The sequence below is a fragment of the Melanerpes formicivorus genome, unplaced genomic scaffold, assembly GCF_026170545.1.
Source record: "Melanerpes formicivorus ecotype bairdi unplaced genomic scaffold, bMelFor1.0.p_v2 SCAF_2455, whole genome shotgun sequence".
Classification (NCBI taxonomy): Eukaryota; Metazoa; Chordata; class Aves; order Piciformes; family Picidae; genus Melanerpes; species Melanerpes formicivorus.
Window position 1 is genome coordinate 22336 of NW_027144806.1, and position 9117 is coordinate 31452.

General features: G+C 72.7%; 2 protein-coding genes across 2 annotated transcripts; both read right to left on the bottom strand.

Annotated features, from left to right (window-relative positions):
- Positions 1-1328: 1328 nt before the first annotated feature.
- LOC137461510 (zinc finger protein 668-like) lies at positions 1329-2502 on the bottom strand (the record flags this gene model as incomplete). The annotated part of the gene is made up of 2 exons (XM_068171227.1): positions 1329-2452; position 2502. Coding segments are annotated over 2 exons (1125 nt in total), but the record flags the coding sequence as incomplete, so codon positions are not given.
- A 45-nt stretch (positions 2503-2547) lies between these two features.
- On the bottom strand, positions 2548-4498 carry LOC137461512 (uncharacterized). The gene is made up of 2 exons (XM_068171229.1): positions 4458-4498; positions 2548-3665 (listed from the first exon to the last, which is right to left on the bottom strand). The coding sequence occupies exon 2, from the start codon at positions 3658-3660 to the stop codon at positions 2635-2637; it is 1026 nt and encodes a 341-aa protein (XP_068027330.1). The 5' UTR covers positions 3661-3665; positions 4458-4498; the 3' UTR covers positions 2548-2634.
- Positions 4499-9117: the final 4619 nt, after the last annotated feature.

Here is a 9117-nt window from a genome sequence, read left to right on the forward strand (position 1 = left end):
GCCCCCCAGACCACAAACCTGCCCCATAGGGCCCCCCAGAGACCCCCAGAGCCCTCAAACCTGCCCCATAGACCCCCCCCAGATCACAAACCTGCCCCATAGTGACCCCCAGTGACCCATAGAGCCCCCCAGGGACCCACAGAGCCCCCCCCCGAGCCCTCTAACCTGCCCCATAGAGCCCCCCAGGGACCCCCAGAGACCCCCCTGAACCACTCACCTGCCCCATAGTGACCCCAAGCGACCCATAGAGCCCCCCAGAGCCCTCTAACCTGCCCCATAGAGCCTCCCAGGGTCCCATAGAGCCCACTCCAGCCCCCTGATCTACCCCACAGCGACCTCCAGAGCCCCCCAAGGGACCCCCAGGAGCCCTCTGAGCTTTCCCATTGGCCAGAAGCGAGGCGGAGTCTCCCCAACTCTTCCTTTTTATTGGCTGGTTGCTGGCCGGGGGGCGGGGGGGGGGGGGGAGGGGGGAGGGGAAGGGGGGTGTGGGGCGTGGCCCCATCACGGGGCAGGGCCCGGCGCGGGCGTGGCCAGGGCGTGGCCGTGGCGCCGCTGGTGCCGCCGCAGCCCTGCCGGCGCCGCGAAGCTCTTGGGGCACAGGGGGCAGCCGAAGGGACCCTGCCCGGGGGGCACCTTGGAGGGCAGCGGGGCCGGGGGGGGGTCGTGGGCGAGCGGGGGGGGGGCAAGGGGAGGGGGGGCAGCGTGGGCACCGCCTTGGGCGCCAGGATGGGCACCAGGGTGGGCACCAGGATGGGCACCACCGTGGCCAATCTCCTGGGCACCGCCTTGGGCCCCAGCTGGGGCGCCAGCTGTGCCAACGATGCCGAGGCCAACGCCGGTGCCCATGCCCAGGCCAGGCCCTGAGGCCACCCTGCCCCCATGCCCCAGGGCCATGTCCAGACCCCCCCTAGGCCCCAGGCTGACCCCAGGCCCCGTGGCCATCCCCAGGCCTCCTGAGGCCGCACCGAGACCCTCAGGGGCGGCCCCGAGCCCCATGGCCACCCCGAGGCCCTCCCTGGTAGCCACACCAAGGCCCCCCCCGGGGCCCAGGCTGACCCCGGGCCCCGTGGCCACCCCAAGGCCTCCCCCAGCCCCCAGGGCCACCTCCAGCCCTCCCCCGGCCCCCAGGCTGCCCCCAGCCACATCGAGCCCCCCCGGCGGCCACGCTGACCGCGGGCCCCGAGGCCGCCCCGAGGCCCTCCCCGGTAGCCACCTCCAGCCCCGCCGTGGCCACGCCGCCCCCAGCCCCCAGCGCCATCTGCAGCTGCCCCCCGGCGCGGGGGGCCAGGCTGAGCCCCGGCCCCGCAGCCACGCCCAGCCCCTCCCTGCTAGCCGCATTTAGCCCCCCGGAGACCACCCCCAGGGCCACCTCCAGCGGCCCCCCCAGCGCCGGGGTCGCTCAGGCTGAACGCCGGCCCCGGGACCGCGCCCGGCCCCTTCCCCCCTTCCCCCTGCCCCCCGGCGCTTCCTCCTCCTCCTCCTCCCCCCCCTCCCTCCTCCTCCTCCCCCCCCTCCTCGCCCTTGCCGTGCGTCCTCTCGTGCTTGCGCAGCCCCGAGGCCCCGCCGAAGCCCTTGCCGCAGCGGCCGCAGGCGTAGGGCCGCTCGCCGGAGTGGGTGCGGCGGTGCTTGCCCAGGGCCCCCCTCTCCCCGAAGCCCTTCCCGCAGTCGCCGCAGCGCCAGGGCCGCTCGCCGGTGTGGGTCAGGCGGTGCCGCTTCAGGTCCCAGGAGGCCACGAAGGCCTTGCCGCAGTCGGGGCAGCGCCAGGGCCGCTCGCCGGTGTGGGTGCGGCGGTGCAGGGCCAGGTCGGCCGGCTGGCGGAAGGCTTTGCCGCAGTCGCCGCAGCCGTGGGGGCGCAGCCCGGCGTGGGCCCGCTGGTGGCGCCGGTAGCTGGAGGGGTCGGCGAAGGTGCGGCCGCACTGGGGGCAGAGGAAGGGGCGCTCGCCGGTGTGCACCCGCCGGTGGCTCTGGTAGGAGCTGAGCTGGGTGAAGGCTTTGCCGCAGTCGCCGCAGGCGTAGGGCTTGCGGGGGTCGTGGATGCGCTGGTGGCAGGCCAGGGAGGAGGCGCGGCCGAAGGCCTTGCCGCAGGCGGCGCAGAGGAAGGGGCGCTCGCCGGTGTGGCTGCGCTGGTGGTTGCGCAGGTCCTTGCGCTCGGCGTAGGCCTTGGGGCAGTGGCCGCAGCGGTGGGGCCGCAGCCCCGCGTGGCCCCGGCGGTGCTTGCGGAAGACCGAGGGGTCGGCGAAGGCCTTGGGGCAGTCGGGGCAGCGGAAGGGGCGCTCCCCGGTGTGGGCGCGGCGGTGGATGGTCAGCTTGGAGAGGCTGCCGTAGGCCTTGGGGCAGGAGCCGCAGGGGAAGGGCGGGGAGGGGCGGGGGGAGGGCAGGGCGGGGGCGGGGGGAGGGGGAGGGGGTCCGGGGGGGAGGGGGCGGAGGCGTCTGGGGAGGAGGAGGAGGAGGGGCCTGGGGGGTTAGGGGAGGAGGGGGCAGAGGGTCCTGGGGGGTTAGGGGGAGAGGGACCTGGGGGGTTAGGGGAGGAGGAGCCAGGGGGTCCTGGGGGGTTAGGGGGGGAGGGGTCAGAGGGTCCTGGGGGGTTAGGAGAGGAGGAACCTGGGGGGTTAGGGGAGGAGGAGCCAGGGGGTCCTAGGGGGTTAGGAGAGGAGGGGGCAGAGGGTCCTGGGGGGTTAGGGGGAGAGGGACCTGGGGGGTTAGGGGAGGAGGAGCCAAAGAGTCCTGGGGGGTTAGAAGAGGAGGAACCGAAGGGTCCTGGGGGGTTAGGTAGGGAGGGGTCAGAGGGTCCTGGGGGGTTAGCAGGGGAGGAGCCAGGGGGTCCTGGGGGGTTAAGGGGGCAGGGTCCCGAGGGGGTAGGGAAAGCTCCGGAGGAGCTAAGGGAGGCAGCTCCGGAGGGCTCCGAGGCTCCGGAGGAGGTTCCCTGGGGGTCAGAGGAGGCTCTGGAAGGCTCAGAGGCTCCCAGGGAGTCAGAGGGTCCCGGGGGGTTAGGGGGGGAGGAGGGTCTGGAAGGTCCTGGGGGGGCAGAGAAGGCTTTGGAAGGGCCCAGGGGGGAGGGTCCCGGGGGGTCGGGGGAGGCTGTGGAGAGGTTGGTAGAGGAACAGGAGGAGGAGGAGGAGGAAGAGGAGGAGGAGGAGGAGGAAGAGGAGGTGCTGGGGGCACCCCCAGGAGCTGCAGCCCTGCCCCGGGTGGCATCTGCAGGGGCTCCGGAGGCAGCTCTGGCGGGTGGAGGTGGCAGCCCTGGGCCGGGGGGTGGCACCTCTGGAGCGAGCTGGGGGGGCGCTGGGGGCGCCCCTGGAGCCGGGGCTGGCACCCCTGGGCCTGGGGGTGCCCACAGAGGGCGAAGCCCCCGGGGGGGCGTCGCCAGGAGGGGCTGCAGGGCCGGGGGGGGCGGCTCTGGGCTTGGCACTGCCAGGGGGGGTGGCACTGCCAGGGGGGTTGGCACTGCCAGGGGGGGTGGCACTGCCAGGGGGGGCGCCGCCGCCGCCGCCGCTGCTGCTGCCACCTCTGGACCTGGCCCTGGCCCTGGTGGTTGCCCCTCTGGGGGGGGGGGTCGCTGGCACCGCTGCTGGGACCCTTCCCGGGGGTCCGGGGGGCAGCCTGGTGCCTGGGGGTGCCCCGGGGGCTGCCCCCACCCGGCCCCTGCTGGAGCTCCTCCATGGTCCCTGTGGAGACACCAAAGTGGGGGGGGGAGGGGGTGAGGAAGAGGGGGGTCCTGCCCCCCTCCTCTCCCCCCTTCTCCCCCCCCCCCCCGCCCCTCCTCCCCTCCCTCCTCTCCCCCCTCCTTTTTGTACCAATTTGAGGCTTTTTCACCCCAATTTACCCCCGGGAAAGGGGGGGGGGGGGGGAGGGGGGGAGGGGGTGTCAAGGAGAGGCTGCAAAGCATCACGGGAAAGAGCAGGGGGTCGGCGGGGTGGGGGGGTCGGGGATCGGGGGAGGGGGCTTTATTTTGGGGGGGGAGGTCCCTGGAAGGGGGAGGGGGGGGGGAGGGCAGAGCCCAGGGGAAGGGTTTGGGGAGGGGCAAAGCCGGGGGGGGGGGAGGGGGTGGGTGTCCCGCGGTGCATTATGGGAGGGTGGGGGTGGGGAGGGTAGGAGGGGGTTAAAAAAGGGGGGGGGCGCCCACAAAGCTGGGGGGGGTCCCGCGGTGCATCATGGGAAGGGATTTGGGGGGGGGGGGGGTCGCAAACCTTTGGGGGGGTAAAAAATTGGGGGGGAGGCACAAAGTCGGGGGGGGGGGGTCCCGAGGTGCATCATGGGTAGGGGTTGGGGGTGGGGGGAGGGGAAGGGGTCTTGGGGGGGGGTTGTCCCCGCGCGATTCGAGGGGGGGGTCGCGGAGCAGCATGAGGGAAGGGGGGGGGTGGGGGGGAAGGGATGGGGAAGGCCGCGGGGGGGGGGGAGGGGGGAGCTTGGGGAGGGGGCTCGGGGGAGGGGGGGGGGCAATAGGTTCGAGTCCGTACCTGGGGCGGGAGGGGGGGGGGGGGGAGGGTCCGCTGCGGGCGCTAGGACCGCGGGGTGGGGGCCGGAACGTCCGGGGGGCGTGGCCGAGCCGGGGGGCGTGGCCAGGCGCCACTTCCGCTGCGCTTGCGGAGGCGCTTGGGGGGCGGGGCTGGACGGGGGGCGGGGCTGGAAGGGGAGGCGCGGGGGGGGGGCTGCGGTTCTGGGGTGCAGCTGTAGAGCTGGGGGGGGAGGGGGCTGGGGTCGCTTTGACCCTCCCCACCCCCAACCCCCGCCGCAAGGCATTGTGGGAGGGTGGAGACACACCACACACACCCCGGGTACCTCCCCTCCCCCCCGGGGGGCACCTGAAATGGGGCTGGGGGCAACCGAAATGGGGCTGGGGGCAACCGAAATGGGGCTGGGGGCAACCGAAATGGGGCTGGGGGCACCTGAAATGGGGCTGGGGGCAACGAAATGGGGCTGAGAGCCAGCAAGAGGGGCTGGGGACCCCCGAATTGGGGCTGGGAGCAACCGAAATGGGGCTGAGAGCCAGGAAGTGGGGCTGGGGACACGCGAAATGGGGCTAGGGGCAGCCGAAATGGGGCTGGGGGCAGTCGAAATGGGGCTGGGGGCAACCGAAATGGGGCTGCGGATCCCGGAAATGGGGCTGGGGGCAGCCGAAATGGGACTGGGGGCAAACGAAATGGGGCTGGAGGCAGTCGAAATGGGGCTGGGGACATCCGAAATGGGGCTGGGGGCAACGAAATGGGGCTGGGGGCAGTCGAAATGGGGCTGGGGCAGCCGAAATGGGGCTGAGAGCCAGCAAGTGGGGCTGGGGACCCCCGAAATGGGGCTGGGGGGCAGCAAGTGGGGCTGGGAACCCCCGAAATGGGGCTGGGGGCACCTGAAATGGGGCTGGGGGCAATCGAAATGGGGCTGGGGGCACCCGAATTGGGGCTGGGGGCACCCGAAATGGGGCTGGCGGCAATCGAAATGGGGCTGGGGGCAATCGAAATGGGGCTGCGGACCACCGAAATGGGGCTGGGGGCAGCCGAAATGCGGCTGGGGGCAACCGAAACGGGGCTGGGGGCAGCCGAAATGGGGCTGGGGGCACCCGAATTGGGGCTGGGGGCAACCGAAACGGAGCTGGGGGCAGCCGAAATGGGGCTGGGGGGCAGCGAAATGGGGCTGGGGGCAGCCGAAATGGGGCTGGGGGCAGTCGAAATGGGGCTGGGGGCAATCGAAATGGGGCTGGGGGCAACCAAAATGGAGCTGGGGGCAGTCGAAATGGGCTGGGGGCAATCGAAATGGGGCTGGGGGCAACCAAAATGGAGCTGGGGGACATCCGAAATGGGGCTGGGGGCAACCCAAATGGGGCTGGGGGCAACCCAAATGGGGCTGGGGCAAGCGAATTGGGGCTGGGGGCACCCGAAATGGGGCTGGGGACATCCGAAATGGGGCTGGGGGCAGCCGAAATGGGGCTGGGGGGCAGCGAAATGGGGCTGGGGGCAGCCGAAATGGGGCTGGGGGCAGTCGAAATGGGGCTGGGGGCAATCGAAATGGGGCTGGGGGCAACCAAAATGGAGCTGGGGGCAGTCGAAATGGGCTGGGGGCAATCGAAATGGGGCTGGGGGCAACCAAAATGGAGCTGGGGACATCCGAAATGGGGCTGGGGGCAACCCAAATGGGGCTGGGGGCAACCCAAATGGGGCTGGGGCAAGCGAATTGGGGCTGGGGGCACCCGAAATGGGGCTGGGGACATCCGAAATGGGGCTGGGGGCAGCCGAAATGGGGCTGAGAGCCAGCAAGTGGGGCTGGGGACCCCCGAAATGGGGCTGGGGGGGCAGCGAAATGGGGCTGGGGGCAATCGAAATGGGCTTGGGGGCAACTGATAATGGGGCTGGGGACCACCGAAATGGGGCTGGGGGCAGCCGAAATGGGGCTGGGGGGCAGCGAAATGGGGCTGGGGGCAACTGAAATGGGGCTGGGGACCCCCGAAATGGGGCTGGGGGCACCCGAATTGGGGCTGGGGGGCAGCCGAAATGAGGCTGGAGCCCCCCGAAATGAGGCTGGAGCCCCCCCCAGAGTGCCTTGAATGGGGGTCGCAGCCCCCTCCTCACTTTATTGCTGCAGACCCCAGCCCCAAATTGGGCTCAGGGGCAGGCCTGGGACCCACCAGGGGCTGGGGACCCTCGCGGGGCTGGGGCTGCCCCCCGGGGCAGGGTGTCCCTGGGGGTCCTCACAGGGGGTCCCTGTCGCGTGAGGGGGGACCCCAGGGGCTTGGGGGTCCCCTCGGTGGAGGGGTGCCGGGGGGGTCCCCTCAGGCTGGGGGGCTCTGGGGGTCTCCCCCTCCTCCTCCTCCTCCTCCTCGAGGGGGTCCCCAAGGGGGTCGACTCCGACTCCTCCTCGGGGGGGGTCCCGGGGGGGTCTCCTCTTCGGGGGGGGTCCCAAGGGGTCGACTCCTCCTCCTCTTCTTCCTCTTCGGGGGGGTCCCCTGGGGGGTGGTCTCCGTGGGGGGATCCCTGGGGGTCCTCCCCGTGGGGGGGGTCCCCTGGGGGTGGTCTCCGTCCCCTCCTCCTCCTCAGGGGGGTGTCCGGGGGGTCCCCATAGGCTGTGGGGTGGTCTCCGTGGGGGGGTCCCTGGGGGTCCCTCTCCGTGGGGGGGTCCCTGGGGGTGTGGTCTCCGTGGTGGGGGTCCCGGGAGGTCCTCCCCGTGGGGGGATCCCTGGGGGTGGTCTCCGTGGGGGGGTCCCTGGGGGTGGTCTCCGTGGGGGGGTCCCAGGGGGGTCCCTCCCCGTGGGGGGGGGTCCCCTGGGGGGTCCCCCTCTCCTCCTCCTCCTCCCTCCCTCCGGGGGGAGGTCGTTGAAGAAGGCCTCGCGGGTGACGCCCCCGACCCAGCGCTCGTGGGGGGCGGTGGCCGTGAAGAGGGGGGGGGCGGGGGGGGAGGGGCGGGGGTCGGCGTCGCCCCTCCCCATCCTCCCTCTCCCCCCACGGCCGCCGCCACCCCCAGCAGGAACCAAACCCCCTGCTGGCGGCAGGCCAGGGGGGACCCCCGGCTCGGGGCTGTGGGGAGGGGGCGAGGAGGGGGAGGGGGCGAGGGGGGGGGGGAGACCCCCCGATTAGAGCTGAACCCCAGGGACTGCCCCGCCCCCCCCAGCCCGCCGAGACCCCCCCTCCCCAAAATAAAACCCCCAAAGAGGGACCACCCTCCAAAACAGACCCCACCCCCCCGAACCCCAACAGGGACCCCCGGGAACCCCCCCCAAAAGGGACCCTTGTGGACCCCCCCCCCAAAAAGGGACCCCCGGGACCCCACCCCCCCCCGAACAGGACCCCTGGGCCCCCCCCCCAAACACCAACAAGGACCCCCGCGGGACCACCTAGAACCACCCCAAGACCCCTCCCCAAAAGGACCCCCAGGGTGTGTGTCCCCCCCCAAAAGGGACCCCTGGGACCCCCCCCCCCCAAAAGGGACCACCCGGGACCACCCTAGAACACCCCAAGACCCCTCCCCAAAAGGACCCCCGGGTCTCCCCCTCCCAAAAGGACCCCTGGGACCCCCCCCCCCAAAAGGGACCTCTGGGACCCCTCCCCAAAGGGACCCCTGGGAACCACCTGGAACACCCCAAGACCCCTCCCCCAAAAGGACCCCCAGGGTCTTCCCCCCCCCAAAGGGGACCCCTGGGGACCCCCCCCCCAAAAGGGACCCCTGGGACAACCTAGAACACCCCAAGACCCCTCCCCAAAAGGACCCCCAGAGTCCGTCCCCCCCCCAAAAGGGACCTCTGGGACCCCCTCCCCCTTTTCGACCCCCCCCCAAGCCTCGCCCCCCCCCCCAAAACGGGACCTGAGGACCCCCAAAGCAGCCCCCTAGGACCCTCCCCCTCCTTCCCCTTCCCCCCCCCACCCGAAGCCCCCAGCCCCACCTGGTGGGGGGGGAGCTGCCCCCCCCGGGCAGGGAGACGCAGAAGCCGTCGGGGGGCGCCCCGGCCCCCCCCCGCAGGACCCCCCCAGGGTCACCTCCTGGCTGCGCAGCTCCTGGGGGTCGGAGGGAGCCTGGGGGGGGGGTCGCCGGGGGGGGGCATGAGGGGGGAGCGGGTGGGGTGGGGGCCTCTTTGTTGCCGCCCCCCTCCCCATATTTCCTCCCCCCCCCCCCCCCGTCCCCTCATTCTCGGGCTGGTGGCGCCCCCCCCCCCCCCAATTCTTTTCCCCCTCCCCATTCCCCCCTCCCCACCTCCCCCTCCCCATTTCCCCCCTCCCCATCTCCCCCATCTCCCCCTCCCCATCTCCCCCTCCCCATCTCCCCCTCCCCATCTCCCCCTCCCCATTTCCCCCCTCCCCATCTCCCCCATCTCCCCTCACCCATCTCCCCCTCCTCCCACCTCCCCCCTCCCCATCTCCCCCTCCCCATCTCCCCCCTCCTCATCTCCCCCTCCCCACCTCCCCCCTCCCCATCTCCCCCTCCCCACCTCCCCCCTCCCCATCTCCCCCTCCCATCTCCCCCCCTCCTCTTTCCCCCCTCCCCATCTCCCCCCTCCCATCTCCCCCATCTCCCCCTCCCCATCTCCCCCTCCCCATTTTCCTCTCCTCATCTCCCCCTCCTCATCTCCCCCTCCCCATTTCCCCCCTCCCCACCTCCCCCCTCCCCACCTCCCCCTTCCCCTTTCTCCTCCTCCCCCTT